This window comes from Nycticebus coucang, chromosome 4, assembly GCF_027406575.1.
Source record: "Nycticebus coucang isolate mNycCou1 chromosome 4, mNycCou1.pri, whole genome shotgun sequence".
In the NCBI taxonomy this organism is placed as follows: Eukaryota; Metazoa; Chordata; class Mammalia; order Primates; family Lorisidae; genus Nycticebus; species Nycticebus coucang.
Genome location: NC_069783.1, coordinates 9,419,844 through 9,440,060, shown reverse-complemented (window position 1 = coordinate 9,440,060; position 20,217 = coordinate 9,419,844). Strand labels below are relative to the sequence as shown.

The window sequence follows — 20,217 nt, the reverse complement described above, 5'->3', positions numbered from 1 at the left end:
AGGTGCGACCAGGATGGAGAGGCTCCTTGGGGAAGACCCACCCTATGAAGTCGGAATGAGACTTCATCCAAGGGTGGTGGATTCAAACCTGATCCCAGCCAACTAAACAACTGCAACAAAAAAATAGCGGGCATTGTGGCGGGCACCTGTAGTCCCAGCTACTTGGGAGGCTGAGGCAAGAGAATTGCTTAAGCCCAAGAGTTTGAGGTTGCTGTGAGCTGTGATGTCACAGCACTCTAACCAGGGCAACATAGTGAGACTGTGTCTCAAAAAAAAAAAAAAGAAAAGAAAAAAAGAAAGAAAGACAGTTGGAGCCCCAGCCTCTAGGTATTCTCCGGGTGATGGACACAGGGGTGGTATCCACTTCACGTGGGTAGGTGGCAGTGCATGCTGCCAGGGCTGGACACACCTTCCAGTCCAGGCAACTATATTTTTCAGTGGATAATGTCCAGTTTTTTCCCATATTTTTTAGGGAAAACCAAGGATCTGCATTATACATGGGTAGTGTGGCTAAGGAGAAGAGGAGCCCCGTGGGCTGCTGTACCCTCCTCCTGCCTGGGCCCACTGGGCACATGTGTTTATAGTCTGGAAGGATCCAGGATTGGGTGGGACGTGGCTGGAGCACCACCGTGATCAGGAGAGGGTAGTGGAGGGACTGGCCAGCCTGGCTGAGTGGCCTGAGCAGCTCTCACTCTGCTGTAACCTCAGCTGTAACTCCCGTAACATGGTGGGGAGGGAAGACTCCCAGGAGAGAAAGAAGGGGCAGTCTTCACAGAGCATGCCACCTGCACTTTACCAGGGGAACGTTAACCCTTCCCAGATGTGTCTCTCCTGAGGGAGAGCCAGCCACTTTCTCAAGGGGTGTTTTCCTAAAAGTTTGGTCCAAAAACATTTTACATAGCAAAATATGGGGAATTTTCAAGGGGCTACCTAGTATATGATGGGCTGGTTGCGTTGCAGCTTAAATCCCAGCTCTGACAAATACCTCACAGCCACTAACTACTTATAAAAAATACACGTGTGGCCGCCTCGTGGGAGGCGCATGGCGTGGGTGGTGCTATTGCATGCCTGGAAGCAGATGTCCTGGGTCTACTACCAGTACCTGGGGCCCCGGCACCCTACGTGCTGGAGCCCTGGGAGTGGACTGTGTTCAAGTCCATACTGGTTTCTATTGTGGGGATGGCATTGAACACAGCACACATCTTCATGCCCCTGCACATCATGGCCATATTGCACTACTTTGAAATTGTACAATGACCGAGGGGTGACCAGGATGGAGAGGTTCCTTGGGGAAGACCCACCTTATGAAGTTGGAATGCGACTTCATCAGATGTCTTGGCTTGGCGCCCATAGCTCAGCGGCTAGGACCCCAGCCACGTACACCAGATCTGGTGAGTTGGAATGGAGCCCAGGCCTGCCAAACAACAATGACAATTATAACCAAAGAATATATGGGCGTTGTGGCAGGTGCCTGTAGTCCCAGCTACTTGGGAGGCTGAGGCAAGAGAATTGCTTAACCCCAAGAGTTTGAGGTTGCTGTGAGCTGTGATGCTACAGCACACTACCCAGGGCAACATAGTGAGACTCTGCCTCAAAAAAAAAGGAAAGAGATTCTTGTAGATGTCAACATAAGAAACCTTATAAAGACTGAAATTCGTGAGTAGAACAGGAAAATCCTCATGTGTTGTGTTCTTTATTTTTAATTTTAAAAGAGGCTCTTGTATAGCAATTTCGGTCTATTTTAACATTGTCATCATTTGTACTTTGATACCAGTATTTTCTTAACATTTGCGACTGTTTTAGTATTACCCCGTGAAAGCTTTTCTTAATGTAACTTTGAGTACATTTTAATTGCCTTCTATTTTTAAAACCCAAAGTCATTAGTTGGGCTTTACTGTCTGCCTGGATATATTTCAGCAAACCAAAGTTTTGTAAGAAACAATACAAGATAGCCGGGCGTTGTGGCGGGCTCCTGTAGTCTTAGCTACTCGGGAGGCTGAGGCAAGAGAATCGCCTAAGCCCAGGAGCTGGAGGTTGCTGTGAGCTGTGATTTCACTGCACTCCACCAAGGGCGATAAAGTGAGACTCTGTCTCTAAAAAAAAAAAAAGAAGAAAAGAAAGAAAGAAAAGAAACAATGTAAGATTTGGGGCAGGGGGATGGGAGGGAGGCTATTTTATTGAGACCTACTTTCAAAAGACTGAGCTGTAAGCTTGAACTCAGGAGTACAGTTTTAGCTCTCTAGCGTCTAACAGCTTTTGCTTAAAACTATTAAAGCATTTTTTTTTTTTTTTTGAGACAGAGCCTCAAGCAGTCGCCTGGGGAGAGTGCTGTGATATCACAGCTCACAGCAACCTCCAACTCCTGGGCTCAAGCAATTCTCCTGCCTCAGCCTCCCTAGTAGCTGGGACTACAAGGGACCTGCCACAATGCCCGCCTATTTTTTGGTTGCAGCCATCATTGTTGTTTGGCGGGCCTGGGCTGGACTCGAACCCACCAGCTCAGGTGTATGTGGCTGGCACCTTAGCTGCTTGAGCCACAGGCACCAAGCCTAAAGCATTTTTTTTTTTAAGAGACAGTCTCCCTTTGTCACCCTCAGTAGAATGTGTGACATCACAGCTCACAGCAACCTCCAGCTCTTGGGCTTAGGTGATTCTCTTGCCTCAGCCTCCCGAGTAGCTGGTTCTACGGGCACCCACCACGACGCCCGGCTATTTTGTGTTACAGTTAGGCTGGAGCCGGGGTCGAACGCACCACCCTCAGTATATGGGGCCGGTGCCCTACCCACCCTCAGGCGCCGCCCTATTAAGCATTTCATTTTTTCTTTCTTTCTTTTTTTTGTTGAGACAGAGCCTCAAGCTGTCACCCTGGGTAGAGTGCCATGGCATCACAGCTCTTAGCAATCTCCAACTCCTAGGCTCAAGTGATTCTCCTGCCTCCGCCTCCCAAGTAGCTGGGACTACAGGTGCCTGCCACAATGCCGTGCTATTTTTTGGCTACAGCCATCATTGTTGTTTGGCAAGCCCAGGCTGGATTCAAACCTGCCAGCTCAGGTGTATGTGGCTGGCGCTTTAGCTGCTTGAGCCACAGGTGCCCCCTTAAGCATTTCTTAACAATGTAAAAGAAAGGACCTTGCTAAAGTTAAAATAAGGAACATTTCACCTTTTAAATATTTAATTCTTCTTCTTCTTTCATTTTTTTTTTTTGAGACCGAGTCTCACTTTGTTGCCCATTGGTAGAGTGCTCTTGCGTCACAGCTCACAGCAACCTCAATCTCTTGGGCGTACGGGATTCTCTTTGCCTCAGCATTCCACGCAGGTAGGACTACAGGTACCCGCAACAACAGCTGGCTATTTTTTGGTTGTTGTCATTGTTCTTTAGCAGGTTGGGGCCAGGTTCAAACCCACTAGCCCTGGTGCATGTGGCTGGAGCCCTAACCACTGAGTTATGGGCTCCAAGCCTAAATACTTAATTCTTATGTGAACTTATTTCCAGAAAATTTCGTGGTGATTCTTGTGACAAAAGGTGGTTAAGTAACATTGTTATATATTGCTTATATACTATAGAGTTTTTAATGGAAAGTAAATCAGATTGCTGAGGGCCACTATTAATAGTGTATTTCCTTAAATTTAGTTTCCTGGTCTGGGCTTGGGACACCTGTAATCCTAGCACTTTGGGGGACCAAGGTGGATGGATAGTCTGAGCTCACAGGTTCAAGATCAGCCTGAGCAAGAGAGAGACCCCATCTTTAAAAATAGCCGGGCAGTCTGGCGGACGCCTATAGTCCCAGCTACTTAGGAGGCTAAGGCAGGAGAATTGCTTGAGCTCAAGAGTTAGAGGTTGCTGTGTGCTATGACACCAGGGCACTCTACCTGGGGGTGACAAAGTAAGACTGACTCAAAAAAAAGTTTTTAGTTTCCTGATTGTAATGGGTGCTGCAAATGCATTTGCAAACTGCAGTAAGTTATGATGAGATGAATTTTTGTTAAATTATAGCAAAAAGAAGTGTAAACGGCAATAAAATTCTTTCACTTTGTACTTTTTTGAAGATTTTTATTCCTTAAATGTAAAATGACCATCTAATTTTTTGATGTAAACTCATTAAATTCAAAGAGAGAAAAAACTACATGCAAATCCCAGGCCTGGAGTCATTCAATAGGTGGCCCTCAAAACAAAAGGTTATGTTAAACTATGTCAAAGGAATCGCCTAGTCTCCAGCACTAGACATGGTGGTTCTTCCCTCAATAGATATGGATCCAAGGTCTATTGTGTCCTAGATGCTGTGAGAGCACAAAAGAAATATAAAAAACATAGTTTGGGGCTGGGCATGGTGACTCATGTCTGTAACCCTAGCACTCTGGGAGGCCGAGGCAGGTAGATCACTTGAGCTCAGGAGTTCAAGACCAGACCGAGCAAAAGGAAGACCCCATCTCTACTACAAGCAGAAAAATTAGCAGGATATGGTGTCACATACACATAATTTCAGGTACTCAGGAGGCTGAGAGAGGAGGATCAATGGAGCCCAGGAGGTTGAAGTCTCAGTGAGCTGTGATGATGTCATTGCACTCAACCTATATGGTCAAGTAGGCTTTGAAGCTAAAAGCAAAAGTATAAAGGCAGCTTTGGCTACACATGTAAAGAGTGAAAGGGTCAACTGTTTACTTATTCCTTCCTTCCTTCCTTTGAGAAGTATTCACTGAAAATATACTGATTTCAGGCACAGGGTTACAAAGATGATTAAGAGAAGTTCTCTGGGGCGGCGCCTGTGGTTCAGTGAGCAGGGCGCAGGCCCCATATACTGAGGGTGGCGGGTTCAAACCCAGCCCCGGCCAAACTGCAACCAAAAAATAGCTGGGCGTTGTGGCGGGCGCCTGTAGTCCCAGCTACTCGGGAGGCTGAGGCAGGAGAATCACCTAAGCCCAGGAGTTGGAGGTTGCTGTGAGCTGTGTGACGCCACGGCACTCTACCGAGGGCAATAAAGTGAAACTCTGTCTCTACAAAATAAACAAATAAATAAATAAATAAATAAAAGAGAAGTTCTCTGCCAGTAGGAGCTCACAGTCCAATGGGGGAGGCAGGCAAATAAAAAACTACAATAAAGGTATGTATGGAAGGTTCTGTAAGATCACAGGGTAAACAAGTAACTCAGGAGATCTGATATGGAAGGGGTCCATGGAGTGGGAGGCACAAGTTGGGTGCTCAGGGTGGGGACAGACTTGAGAACAAGGCACAGAAGTGTGAAAGCGCTCGGTGGCTGGTGAATCCTGCGCAGCCCTGTAGTGGTCAATGGTAACCAGTCAAACAGCCACACTGAGCTGGAAAGACAGAAACCTCGCTGTTTGTTCTGTTGTTTTTTGTTTGTTTGTTTGTTTTTAGCAAAACGTTGGATTTGAGGAACAGAAGAGGAAAACATTTTACATGACCAAAGTTTCCTTGAATTCTAGCATTTTGGGCACATAGTGCTTAGGGCTCTTTGGATCCTCAGTAAATAAGAATGAGTCAGCAAGACGATGTCAGAAGGTCCCATGGGCCTTGGCTGCAAGCTGGGCCCATCGAACACCAGCTCCCAGCCATTGTTCCTGCAAAAGACAGAAAGGATAACAAAAAAGTTTTCTGAAATTTAACAGACTATTCTTCCTGTTCTTCCCTCAAGGCCTTGATCACCAACCAGAAAAGAATAAGCCAGATGGTTTAAAGAGGAGGAAAGAACAGCCCACAAACCTTGATTTTTTTTTTTTTTGTAGGACAATGAACAGAATTAGTAACTCAAACTCCCATTTCCTATCACATAATTAATAATGATGATGATGAGTGATATAACTTTGCATGTACTCCCTCAGGAATTTTTTTATGTGGGAGTGTGGGTGTCAAGGAATAAACTATAAGGCCTCTCTTAGTCCCTTATTTTTTCAGATCCCCATGTGAAGTGACTTTGGTGCAGCTACTGCCCTTGCCGTTGACCCCCAGCCTCCTGTTGCATCCCATCTGCCCAACAGGAGACAGAGGCAGGCCTGTCCGGCCTATAGCAAGCAACTCCAGAGGACCTTCACAAGGTCATTACATTTGCTCAGAAGTGAGTGACATGAAAGCCCTTGGGAAAGGAACTGGAATGCCATCTGTCCTTGTCACCCCTCACACCACCACTGGATTCCACCCAACAGGGACAAAGGAGAAAGGCACCCTAAACCCTGGGCACAGCATGGACAAAGGCATGAAGGCCTGAGAGGCATGGCCTTTTCGCACAGTTGCTGTATTTTTTCTTAAAACTACGTGCAGATCTGGGCGGTGCCTGTGGCTCAGTGGGTAGGGTGCCGGCCCTATATACTGAGGGTGGCGGGTTCAAACCCGGCCCCGGCCAAACTGCAACAAAAAAATAGCCGGACAGTGTGGAGGGCGCCTGTAGTCCCAGCTACTTGGGAGGCTGAGGCAAGAGAATCGCTTAAGCCCAGGAATTGGAGGTTGCTGTGAGCTGTGTGACACCACAGCACTCTCCCGAGGGCGATAAAGTGAGACTCTGTCTCTACAAAAAGAAAAAGAAAAACTATGTGCAGATCTTACAATTACAGTTACACATTTAACGCTTCCCACGCATCAAGCATGACGCCCAGCGGTTCCTTAACCTTGTAAATCTCCACAAAAGCCTCTTGACCCATCCTGTCTCTGCTTCATGGCTCTGCCTGTTTCGGGTGTTCAGAGGCCTCTGTCCTCACCCTCCAACACCCGCACCTCCCTCACCCCCATATTCTTTGTTGCGACCCTTTTTTTCCTCCTTTTTAGCAGTTTACTTTCTTTTTTTTTGGCCGGGGCTGGGTTTGAACCTGCCACCTCCGGCATATGGGACCGGCGCCCTACCCGCTGAGCCACAGGCGCCGCCCTAGCAGTTTACTTTCTCAGGGGTGTTGTAACAAATCACCACACATGTAGCTGCTTAAAACAATGCAAATTTATCTTATAGTTCTATAGGTGAGAAGTCCCACATGAGTCTTGTTGGGCTACAATCAAGGTGCTGGCAGGGTTGCTTTCCTTCTGGAAGCAGTGGTGTGGAGTCCCTCAGTCTCCAGCTTCTAGATGCATCCACATTCCTGCCTCATGTCCCCTCCTCATCTTCAGAGCCAGCAGAATCAGGGTGAGTCCCCCTCCAGCTGCCATCTCTCTACTCTCGCCCTCCGGCCTTTCTCTTTTACTGTCAGGGACCCTGGTGATTATAAGGCCCATAGCAACAATCCAGGATAATTGGGGTCCGCTGATCAGAAATCCTTAACTCCATCTGCCAGCTGAATTCCCCTTTGCCATAATGCAATATATCCCCAAATTCAGGGGGTTGAGATAGATATCTTCGAGGTCCCATTCACAGTAATGATCACAGTTTGTAATCATTTATTTTTTCATTTCCTTGTGTCTTAGAAAGTCTGCGAGGGCAAGGATTGTGCCTTGCTGTTTCAGCTGTCCTGGGGGCCTAGCACAGAGTGCACACACAGTGGGTGCTCAGGAAATACAGCTGAGTGAAGGAATTACTCAGGGAATTAAAATGCCCCCTCCCTTTTTTTCTTTTTTGAGGCAGAGTCTCACTATGTTGCCCTTGGTAGGGTGTCGTGGTGTCACAGCTCACAGCTCACAGCAACCTCCAGCTCTTGGGCTTAAGCAATTCTCTTGCCTCAGCCTCCCAAGTAGCTGGGACTACAGGTACAGCCACAACACCAGGCTATTTTTTGGTTGCAGTTGTCATTGTTGTTTAGCAGGCCCAAGCCGGGCTAGAACCCGCTAGCCTTGGTGCATGTGGCCGGAGACCTCTCGCTGAGCTACGGGTGCTGAGCCAACATGCCCCTTTTTATACATAAGGAAACTGAGGCTTGAAAAAGAGAGAAACTTTCTCAAGATCCCAGCCACGAAGCTTAGATTCTAAACTTGTCAAAATGGGCTATATTGCCTTGCAGTAACTAAACTAATCCCAGTGGTTTATAGCAACATGGGTTTATTTCTCATTCATGCTACTGGGTCTATCACAGCTGCCTGCCTTTAGCTCCACCCAACACCAGCTTCACTCAGAGACCCAGCTGATAGAGCAGCTGCTATCAGGAACATTGCTGTCCTCAGTGTCGAAGTGGGAGGAGCCCACAGCACAACAGCACAGCCATAAGCGTCCTCTTAAATCTTCTGCTTGGAAGTTACAGGCCTCGCCTCTACTCACATTAATTGGACTGAGCAGGATACATGAGTTCAACTAGTAGGGATTACATTAGCTTTCTAGGGCTGCTAGACCCTAGCAGGTGGCATGACTCAATGTTCATGGCACCATTATTAACAATAGTCTAAAGGTGGAAACAATCCGAGTGTCCATCCACAGATGAATGGATAAACAAAATGTGGTCTTTTATTCAACTTTAGGAAAAGGCAACATGACAAAATACCACAGGCAAAGTGGCTTACACAATAGAACTTTATTTTCTCATAGTTCTAGGAACTGGAAGTCCAAGATCAAGATGTCGGCAGATTGCTTTCTCCTGAGGCCTCTCTCCTTGGCTCGCAGACAGCCGCCTCCTTGCTGTGCCCTCACGTGGCCTTTTCTCTGCGCACATGCATCCCTAGTGTCTTTTCCTCCTCTTATGAGGACACTAGTCATTGGGCAGAAAATTTCTATGATCTCCTACAGACTCTGAGCCAGTTTCCCCGTCTCCAGCATCCAATATGGCTCCTTGTTCAGGGGCTCCTGCAATGGCTCAGCTCACTGAGCAGAGAGGCTCAGCGTACCTTTGCATCCTTGTTGGCTAGATGGCAGCTGATGCCTTGCCATGCTCAGTAAGTGTTCCCCAAATGAATGTGCTATTATATTATAATTTTACTAGGATGACCATCAATACTCCTTCATAACAATGGCTGACATTCAGAGAGCCCACGTCCCGGGCCAGATGCTGTGTGAAGTGATTGTCATGGATTGCCTCACTGAAACCTCGTAGCATCACGTGACAAAATACAGTTGTGTCTCTGCTGACAGCTGAGGGGACTGAAGCTTGAAAGTTGAGTAACTTGCTAAGGGGGACACACTGTTGATGAGGAAGCTCAGAATTTCTGCCCAAGCTGTTTGCAGACCCCACACACTTTCTTCCAAGTTAACCTGCTGCTCCCATCCTGGGACCCTGCTACTCTCGGGAGAGTTGAACTGCCTGGAAACCTCTATAGTCCTCCATATCTGGCATCTGTCTGGCACTCCAGCCTTCCCCCTGGCATGCTCACTTCTCCATTCTCCCTGAAGTCCCCAGAACTCTCAGGCTTGCCTGCCTTTGCAGATCCTGCTATCTTTTCCAAAGGAATCTTCCCTTCCCATCCTTTGCCTGACTGGCTCTGTGCATACTTCCAAATTCAGCTCAGAGTATTTTTCACTTCATACCCATTAGGATGGCTATGATAAAAAAAAAAAGGAAAATAACAAGTGTTTGTGGGGATGTGCAAAAATTATAATGCTCATGTATTGCTGGTAGCAATATAAAATGGAGCAGCTGCTGGAAACCAGCTTGGTTGTTCCCCCCAAAATTAAACATAGAGTTACCGTTTGACCAGCAATTCCAAGCCTAGGTATGTACCCAAAGGAATTGAAAGCAGAGACTCAGATACATGTCCACCCAATGTTCATTGCAGCATTTATTAACAATAGCCTAAAGATGGAAACAATGCAAGTGTCCATCAACAGATGAATGGATAAACAAAATGTGGTCTATTATTCAACCTTAGGAAAAAATGGAACTCTGATACCTGTTACAACATGGGTGGACCACGAAAACGTGTATGTTAACATATGTGCATTATGCTATGTGTAATAAGCCAGACATAAAAAGACAAATATGATTCCACTTATATCAAGGACCTGGTTAGCCAAATTCATAAAGACTGAAAGTTGAATAGAGGTTGCCAAGGGAATTCTGGGAGCGAGGAGTAGGGAGGTATAGGGAGGTATTGCCTAACGAGTACAGAGCTTCTTGTTGGGGTGGAGAGAAAGTTCTGGAGATGAATGGTGGTGGCGATTGTACAACCTTGTGAATTTATTTAATGACACTGAATTATACATTGTAAAAATAGGTGAGTGCTACAATTCTTTTAAAACCTATCTAGGTTTTCCAGCTTTTACTGAAAACGACTCCCCCCAACAACAAAAGTGTGTAAAATGGTAAATCTTACATGCATTTTGCCACAATGAAGAAACAAAAAAAGAAGCTATTCTTCCAGTCTTCATTTTACCCAGGCCTTCTCTTTCTTGGAACATGAGGAACACTGCAGTGTGGTGTGCCTCTCTGCTGACTGTGCTCCCCGGGGACAGTGACTGTGGCTGGGACAGGATTGGCCTCATTAGGTTGTTAATATTGTTCAGTTAAGTTTAGCCTAAGTCTGCCTCTTTACATATTTTAAGTTCTGCCTAAAGGTTTCTGCATACATTGTGAGCTGCAACTAACTGGATGTATAAACAGGCTGCAACTTTTGTACCAGGTGTAGAGTTTAGACCAATCACAGGTGGTCAACTGCTCAAACAGTTATAGGCAAATGCAGAGCTGTAACCAATTGGCTATTTCTGTACCTCACTTCCGTTTTCTCTACACCATTTTCCTTTTTCTGTCTATAAATCCTCTCCAGCCATGCAGCAACTGGGGAGTCTTTTTGAACCTCTTCTGGCTTGGGGGGCTGCCCAATTTGAGAATTGTTCTCTCCTCAATTAAACTGTATTAAGTTTAATTCAGCTAAAGTTTTCTTTTTAACATTATACATTTTTCATTCAGACAAGGTGGTTCACGTCCATAATCGTAGTACTCTGGGAGGCCAAGGTGGGTGGATGGCTTGAACTTAGGAGTTCCAGACCAGCCTGAGTTAAGACCAAGACCTCATCTCTACTAAAAATAGAAAAATTAGCCAGGTGTTGTGGCTGGCGCCTTTATAGACCCAGCTACTCAAGAGGCTGAGTGAGGCAAAAGGATCATTTGAGCCCAGGGGTTTGAAATTGCTGTGAGCCATGATGCCACTGCACTCTATCCAGGGCAATAGAGTGAGACTCTGTCTCAAAACACAACAAACCAAGTCAAAAAAAAAACAAAAAAACCATTATGCATCTTGTTTTCATGAAAAAAATGACACTTATCCTGGTGCATATTCTGTGTGCGTAGTGCACATTAGGGAGCAGAACGTCCTATGAAGCTACACATTCATACCACAGCCCAGAACAGCCCATGCCCTAGAATATTTTCCAGGGAGTTATGATCTTGTCCATGTTTCTGCAAGAGGATCATTTATGGGGCAGATTGGTGCACAGACCACACAGGTCATGAAAGACACAGGAAGTGTGGGCTACCCCATTAAAAGATTCTGTTCTGAGCACTACTGCTGTCCTGACACAGCAGGCCTAGAGAGGCTGGGGTGGGCAAATTCCATCCATTAATGCATGGTGGATACTGTGATGTCTGTGGCCCATGGAAAACAGGTCTTCCAATGCAAATACCTATTTCCTTGCCCATAACATATCAACAAAGCTGAATATGTGGCCTTAATACACAAGCAAAAGAACACTTGTCATAGGATGCATCATTATTTTTCTTTCAGGGAATGGAAGTATTTGAGATGAATACTGTTTAACATGAAGTAACACTAACTTGGCTAATTTGGCTTGGAAAGAAATGAGGGGGCCCTCAATGAGGGGGTGAGAGGAATTAAATTCCTACATCCTGGGAAGAAAAGAACCTCCCTTTCTAGGACAGAGGAAAAGGACCTCATCTTAATTTGATCAGCAACAGGGGAATATTTAAGGGAGAAAGTATGTAAAGCACAGGGAAGGGGTCAGAGAAACAAACTTGCCATTGTACGTCAAGCATCCTCCAGGAAGAGCAGACAGGCCTGGCTGAACTGTCTCTTCACTGTGGCTGTCCTTTGCTCTGACCCGCAAACAACTTCCCAAATGCCTCTTCACCTACAGCAGGAGCTGCCCGAGGCACAAAAGCTAAGAAGTTCCATCCCAAGACAAGCAGCCGGCCTAAAGTAAGTCAAAACTGGCACGTGACTTATAGGATAGGCCCCTCTGAAATCACAGGGGCCCCTAAAGCTGGTTTGCCTAACAAATTTTCCAGATGTAGCTGTAGTGCCCCTTCCTCCAGGAAGCCCACCTGCCAGCCCCCACCACTCCTGGAGACCTTGTGTCCATGAATGCTTAAACCAGAGTCAGAGCTGTTTTATGCGTTAAAACACTACGGTACCAAGAAATCACTACTACAAAAACCAAACATTCGCGTCCACTCCTGACACAGGAGAGGAAATCAGAGCAACAAGATACAGTGGTCTTAACTTGCTATGCCTAAAAGATTTTGCTTTTGCAAATTTTACAAAATACATGCCCACATAAACGCATTGCTAGACTTTTTCCCCCCAAGACGTAGGTAGTGGCAGCCTGGTAGTGAGGAGCCCTGTAACTTAAGTCCCTTGGGTTCTTCAAAGAAAGAGGTGATACACTTGAAAGGCTTTGCAGTCAAGTGCCCTGGGCGCAGAAACTGTAAAAGTAATTCAACAAAATAAATACTCGTCGAATTATGTTATGTATAGTATGTGTTTATGTTCTAATGAAATATTAGTGTGGGCACATGAGGAATTACTAACAGGGTCGTAGATGCACTGAGGGGCCCAAAGAGAATTATTCTCCTGAGGAGTGAGGATGGGGGGACAATAGGTGAGTAAGGGCTGGGGCGGGCACGTCAGAAGAAAGGCGGGCAGGGGGAAGACTAAGGAACTAAGACGAGACACCCCAGCACTGGCCTCTACCAAGCCAAGAAGTACTGAGAGTCTAACACAGTACCCGGGACCGAAGGGGACAGAAGCGTAGGCCTGGAAAGTCCCGCCCCCCAGCAAGCCCCTCCTTCCGCCGCTCGCCACCGCCCCCGCGAAAAAAAACCAAACCGGTAACCTCTACCCGGCCGCTTCTCATTGGCTATGCGAGTGAGGGAAGCCCTCTGGGACCAATGAGCTGCGGCCACGGCGCAGCGAACGCCTTCCGGCCCGCCCCCGCACAGCAGCCGCGCCGCCTGCTGGACCGGCGGAGGGCGGGACGTGGGCGCGGGGGCGCGGCGCACGGCATAGCAGAGGCTACGGGGACGGCGCGAGGTCCGGCGGTCGGCATGGCTCGCTTGGGGCTCGGTAGGTGCGGGCCTGCAGCGGGAAGCGGCCGGGGACCCCGAAGGCCCCAGCGTTGGTGGGAGGCCGCCGCGAACGGGCCTGGCCCGCGGTGCGCCGGGGAGCCCATGTCAGGGAGTGCGGTGCCCCGCTCGGACGCGGGACGTAGGGCGGGGAGGGCCCTTAGCGTGGACAGCTCTGCGGGCCGGAGCCTCGTGGCTCTAGCCCGGGCGCAGCGTCTGAGGAGAGGGAGGCTGGGAGCGAGGCGAGGGGAGCGGCGAATCCCTTCGCTGGATCCCGGGTGTGGAGGGTATCCTGGGGGAAGCCAGAAGGGACCTTGTTCTGGGCCTCTTCTCAAACTCGAGTGCGTGGGGACGGGTTCCGAGCTCCTCGCGCGGTTTCTTCCACCCCCTTCTACTTTTAAAAACGAAAACATTGGAACTTAGTGCTGAAATAAGGACCCGTAGTTGCTATGGAAAGGAAACAGTGCCTTCCAAGAGCTGGTCTTAGCGACGCAAGAGCACTTACATGTAAACGAACTCCTTAAAAACGGAATGAAATCTCATCTCTTAGAAATTATGTTTTAGAGACTAGTGGGCGAGCTTGAGGGTCCCGTTTCTTCCCTGGGTTACCTTAGTCACAGCCAAGAGGCTCAAACAGTCGTTAACCGCAGCTCTGGATCCAGGCTGGGGTGGGGTGTTGAGTCTCAGCCCTCCCGTCCCCTCTTTTGCTAGCGGTGTGACCCGAACCAAGTTACTCAGCCATTCTGTACCAGTGCTTTTTCAACAGAGTTCATTATTTTAGAGGTGGATAGTAGTACACCATAGGGTTGTTCTGAGTATTGCTGAATTAGTGTATGTCTAAAGAGTAAATAAAATATAAATGTTTGATGTGTAATGGTGGAGAGAATAGATGAGGGGAAAAGATTTTAAGTCTCTGGCTACTGGTGAGTGAGTTCAGACTAGGCTCTGAAAGAGTTTGTGATTGATTCTATCACCAGTTAACTTGTTATGGCAATAAATATCAGCCTTCTTGGGAAACTTCTTAGTTTCTAGATGACTGCTGTGGGACCGTGTACTCTCGCTAGTAGGTGTGGGACAGAGATGCTACTGATGTGAATTTATAACATCCTTGACTCCTGTGGGAGAATGGAAAGCCACAGATGGCAAAACCATCTGCTCACTTAGATTTTTGACACCCGGACGTTCCCACTTCCCGGCAGTGCTCATTATCACTGAGTGGAATGGTGATATGAATTTTAGAAATGGAACATTATTGGGCAACATTGACCTACTTTGTCATCTTAAATGAGCCCAAGATTTTTTTTTCCCACCTTGAGGGTTTGGAGGGGAGGTAGGTGTTAGCTATTTTTGTGCCATCAGAATTTACACTTTGGTCTTTTTCTCAGTAGTAATGTTTGATTTCCTTCTAACTCTTCTAGGCACACTGCATTTTAAAGAACGTAGGTCTCAAATCTTAATCATGAAGACATTTTCATTGAGTAGCCATGTATCAGGAAGGGAGACTCTTGAGAGAATAGGCAAAGTAAGACATGAAAAGTCCATTACTAGGGGAAAAAAATAACCCTAGTCCACGTTATACTGAGTGTCAGTAATAAGGACCATCTTTGTATGTAAAGGAAGCACATTGCTGAGGTGAAAAACCTTGGTTTCCCCCTTTGGTGGCTTCAGCCTGCTTGTAACACCTGAAAGAGGAGTCTTTATTGCTGTTTCTGATTGGCAAGAGAAATGAGTGTACCTAATACTTCTGACACAGCCTACCAGTGACACTTCCTGGGAGTACACCACTGCATCTGCCAATCCTTTGGGTGGAAGCTTGGTTTGCATGATCATGTTCTGTCTCTTTCTAATTATGTTACCTATCTGTTAACATAATTGCCTATCTGACCTTAGGCAAGTTATCTGTTCTTTACCTGGTCTATAAAATGGGCCATAATACATATCTCATAGGTTGTTAAAGATTTAATATATAAAAATGTTTAGAACAATGAGTAGTACACAAAGTCATTTAAGTGTTATTTTTAGTTTTGTTTTACCAAAAAAAAAAAGGTAAAGATCCTGGTTTCTGGCTGGGTGCAGTAGCTCATCCCTGTACTACCACTTTGGGAGGCTGAGGTGGGAGAGTCACTTGAGGTCAGGAATTCGAGGCCAGCGTGGGCAACTTACAGATACGTGGTCTTTACAAAAAATATATATAAAAATTAGCTGGGCATGATGGTGCATACCTATAGTTCCAACTACTTGGGAAGCTGAGGCAAGTGGATCAATTGAGCCTACAAGCCAGATGTTGCTGTGAGTTATTATGAAGACACTGCTCTCGCGCCCAGGCAACAGAACAAGTCTCTGTCTCAAAAAAGAGAAAAAAGAAAATTAATTTCTGAAGAGTGGTTAGACAAGTACTTCAAAATGCTAGCCATACTCTTGATCCCTCTTGTAAGAATTTCTCTTGAGGAAACAATTATATTCATTGGAAGGGAGGGGGGAAATATAAGAATTTTTAGCACTGGGCTGTTAATTGTAAAAATTTTTATAAAACCAAAATTCAGTCAGTAGTGGATTTATAGCATGATTCAGACATCAAAAATGGTTACATTGGGTATAGTAAGTAATCCATAATTTAGAGTAATGTATAGCTTTTCTACTTTTCCATTTTTAATTTTTTTTTTTTTTTTTTTTTTTTTTTGAGACAGAGTCTCACTTGGTAGCCCTCAGTAGAGTGCTGTAGCATCACAGTTCACAGCAGCCTCAAACTCTTGGGCTCAAGCAGTCCCCTTGCCTCAGCCACCCGAGTAGCTGAGACTACAGGTGCCCACCACAAGGCTCGGCTGTTTTTAGAGACAGGTCTTGCTCTGGTTCAGGCTAGTCTCTAACCTGTGCGCTCAGGCAGTCCACCCACTTTGGCCTCCCAGAGTGCTGGACTTATAGGCGGGAGCCACTGTGCCCAGCCTGTTTTTCCATTTTTGAAGATTTCACAGTATAAGTTCGTTGACTTCAACAGATAGCCAATTCATAATTAATTTTATAAAAAAGATAAACTTTTAAAAGGAGTATAGATCTCCATAGGGAATTATCTACAACTAATCTTTAAAACTTACTTGGTATTAGGACTATCTCTGCCTATGTTCTTGATCTACTTAACCTTTTCTGCAGCAATGAAAAGATTACTGAGTAACACTATCCTATAGATATGTAACCCAAACTTTATATGTAATTTTAAATGTCCTAGTAGCTACATTTAAAAAGGCAAAAGTGCCTTGGCTCACACCTGTAATCCTAGCCCTCTGGAAGGCAAAGGCAGTTGGATTGCTTAAGTTCAAGAGTTCGAGACCAGCCTGAGGAAGAGTGAGACACTTGAGCAAGAGTGAGGCTGAGGCAAGAGAATCACTTCAGCCCAAGAGTTTCAGGTTGCTGTGAGCTGTGATGCCCCACACTCTACTGAGGGCGACAAAGTGAGACTCTGTCTCAAAAAAATAAAAAGCAAAACAAAGTAGGTGAAATTATTTTTAATATATTTTTATCAAAATATTGATGATATTAGTTTACATTTTTCCCTCTACCTTTGAGTCTTCAAAGGTCAGTGGGCTTTTTATACTTAGAGCACTTCTCAGTTTGAGGTGGCTGCGTGTGGGCAGTGGCTACCATGCAGACAGCAGTTATCAGAAACAGTCTCCTTTGGGTGGATCTGACCCTGATCTCGCTCACCTTTTCTCACCTCTTGAAGTAGAAAAGATCGTCCTATCAAAGGCTACTCCATCGCTACCCTGGGTTCCCTCTCCTGCTTACTCTGGGCATTTGGTTCGTATTTTCCCCGTACTGTATCTTTAGCCCTTCCCACTCTTAAGTCTTCCTTTCATGCTCAGATCCCTCCCATCTTTAAAAACAAACCTTCTTTGTACCCCACATTGTTCCCTCTCTATATAATGAAACTTGTTTAGGGAGATACCTTTATTCTTTCCAACATGTCCCCTCCTGCTTTCTTTAAACCTCTGCAGACTGGATGCTGCTTATTTTCTCTATTGCCCCACAACTGCCAGGGCTCCCAGTGACTTTGGCTACATCAAATCCAGTAGACAGTTTTCGGTCCTTCCTCCTTCATCTCCCAATGGCTTTGTTTATGTGACACCACTCTCCTGATAATTCTCCATCCACTGTCCACATTGCAGCCAGAAGACTCATTCTAGATAGCAAATCTGATTATAGGTGGGCCCTGAGTTATAAACATCTGGCTGTATACAACTCACACTTTGTCAGTAGAGGCTATTTCAGTAAGTTCCAGAGTTACAAACATCCAACTGATGTACAACCTGCACTTCTGGAAGCTCTTACAGGTAGTAGGTAAATAAATGTAACTGTTCCAACTTACATACATGTTCAACTTAAGAAGAAACCTACAGAATTTTGTTCATAACCTGGGACAGCCTCTGTACCCCTGCATAATAACCCTTTAGTAAAGTCCACAGTTTTATTTTGGTATTAGCCATATCTGTAATTTAAACAGAGTATGAGTCTTGAATAATGTAATCATTTAGTCATGCCTGTGGCATACCAAGCCATTTTATTTTAAGCATTAAAAAGACAATATAAAAACTTACTAAATGTAGAATATAAATGTCTTAACACAATAACTAAGAAAATGCCAGGAAGACTATGCTAACCAGTGTGATGAAAATATGTCAGATGGTATATAAAACCAGTGTATGGTGCCCCATGATCGCATTAATGTACACAGCTATGATTTAATAATAAATAAATTTAAAATATATATGTATATTTTAATGGGAAAAACTTAGCAATAACTGCTGTTGGTCTTTTTTTGCTTTTGTTTCCATGTTTACAAAATGGAGATAATTCCTGCTTTCTAGTTAGTAATGAATAATTAAGTGGTCTAATGTATTCGAGAGTGATTTGAAAATTGAAAGTGCTATATGATGGAAATTTAGCAATAGAAGGGTTAACATGGGTGTATACTCCTTCCAGAAGAAGTTTACCATTGGGTTATTTCTTTTTTTTGAGACAGAGTTTCTCTGTGTCACAGCTCACAGCAACCTCAAACTCTTGGGCTTAAGCGATTCCCTTTATAAGCCTCCCAAGTAGCTGGGACTACAGGCGCTTGCCACAATGCCCAGCTATTTTCTTGTTGCAGTTGTCATTGTTGTTTAGCTGGTCTGGGCCAGGCGAACTCCCCAGCCTGGGTGTATGTGGCCTGTGCCATAACCATGGTGCTACAGGCGCCGAGCGCCTGTTATCCTCATTCTATAAGGATAACAGGATAATGCAGATTATCCTTATTTTATAAGCCTTTTTTAATGTCTTGGGGGTTTTCATAAAGCTTCTCTTTATGAAATAAACATACGAAAATGTGACTAAGATGGCATATATACACATACTACTTTAAAAGACAGGCCAGTCTCACTTAGACAGCTGTCCACCTAACTCCCTACACCAACCACTTCCTTAAATATACCTAATTTTCATAGACTGAACATGTAACACATGAACAGATCAGTACAGTAGGCCTAGTTCCTTATGTTGACCAGTTTGTTACAGTCCCTTACAGTACTCAACTTACAAAGGTTCTACTGTTTCTTTCTTTTTTGAGACAGAGCCTCAAGCTGTCGCCCTAGGCAGAGTGCCGTAGCATCACAGCTCACAGCAACCTGCAACTCCTGGGCTCAAGCGAGTCTCCTGCCTCTACCTCCCAAGTAGCTAGGACTACAGGCACCCACTACAATGCCTGGCTGTTTTTTGGTTGCAGCCGTCATTGTTGTTTGGCGGGCCCGGGCTGGATTCGAACCTGCCAGCGCTTAAGCCACAGGCGCCGAGCCCAAAGCTTCTACTGTTATTTGCTACATCAACAGATGAAAATAAATTATATGATCATCTTCAGAGATGCTGAAGAGACAGGGATAGAAATTTCTTTAACATCATAAATATGTCTGTTTTAGTCCCAAAGTGAGCATGATGCAAATGAGAAAACATTCCTGTTAAAGTTAAGAACAATCCAGGGATATTCCATAATTTACCACTGTTCTGGAGGTGATTAGGAAACAATATTTTATATCTGTAGTCACGTGTCAGTTAATGGGGATGCATTCAGAGAAATTAGGCAGTTTTGTCATTGTGCAAATATGTAGTGTACTTAACGCAAACCTAGGTGGCATAACCTACTGTGTACCTACGCTATATGGTATAGGCTCCAGGCATAGGCTGTTGGTCCCAGGCTTTTATAAATCTGTACAGCCTGTTACTGTATTTAAACATGGAAAAGGTGCAGTAAAAATATGATAAAAGATAAAAAAATGGTACTACAGTACCATGAATGGAGCCTGCAGGACTAGAAGCTGCTCTGGGTGAGTCAGTGAGTGGAGAGTGAATGTGAAGGCCTAGGCCATTACCGCACCCTGTTATAGACATTATAAACACTGTACACTTAGGTTACACTAAATGTTTTTTTAATTTCAGTAATAAACTTTACTGTAAACTTTTACTTTATAAATTTGTTGATTATTTTTGACTCTTTTATTATTATTTATTATATGTTTTTGAGACAGAGTCTCACTTGGTCACCCTAGATCGAGTGCTGTGGCATCATAGCTCACAGCATCCTGAAACTCTTGGGCTCAAGTGGTTCTCTTGCCTCAGCCTCCCAAGTAGCTGGGACTATAGGTGCCCACCACAACGCCTGTCTATTTTTTTTTTTTTTTTTGTAGAGACAGAGTCTCACTTTATGGCCCTCGGTAGAGTGCCGTGGCCTCACACGGCTCACAGCAACCTCCAACTCCTGGGCTTAAGCGATTCTCTTGCCTCAGCCTCCCGAGTAGCTGGGACTACAGGCGTGCGCCACAACGCCCGGCTATTTTTTTGGTTGCAGTTTGGCCGGGGCCGGGTTTGAACCTGCCACCCTCGGTATATGGGGCCGGCACCCTACTGACTGAGCCACAGGCGCCACCCGCCTGTCTATTTTTTTTAGAGACGGGGTCTTGCCCTGGCTCAAGCTGGTCTTGTGAGCTCAGGCAGTCCACCCACCTCAGCCTCCCAGAGTGCTAGGATTACAGACGTGAACCACTG

The 20,217-nt window shown here is 45.5% G+C and overlaps 1 protein-coding gene and 1 pseudogene across 1 annotated transcript in view; both read left to right on the top strand.

Annotated features, from left to right (window-relative positions):
• The first annotated feature begins 1,042 nt into the window (after positions 1-1,042).
• Positions 1,043-1,257, top strand: LOC128584894 (serine palmitoyltransferase small subunit A-like; annotated as a pseudogene).
• Positions 1,258-13,034: 11,777 nt separating this feature from the next.
• PDIA6 (protein disulfide isomerase family A member 6) overlaps positions 13,035-20,217 on the top strand; it is a 30,405-nt gene continuing 23,222 nt past the window's right edge. Inside the window, exon 1 of the mRNA XM_053590029.1 lies at positions 13,035-13,153. Within this exon, the coding sequence (XP_053446004.1) occupies positions 13,135-13,153 (19 nt within the window). The 5' untranslated portion in view covers positions 13,035-13,134. The remainder of the gene's footprint in view (positions 13,154-20,217) is intronic.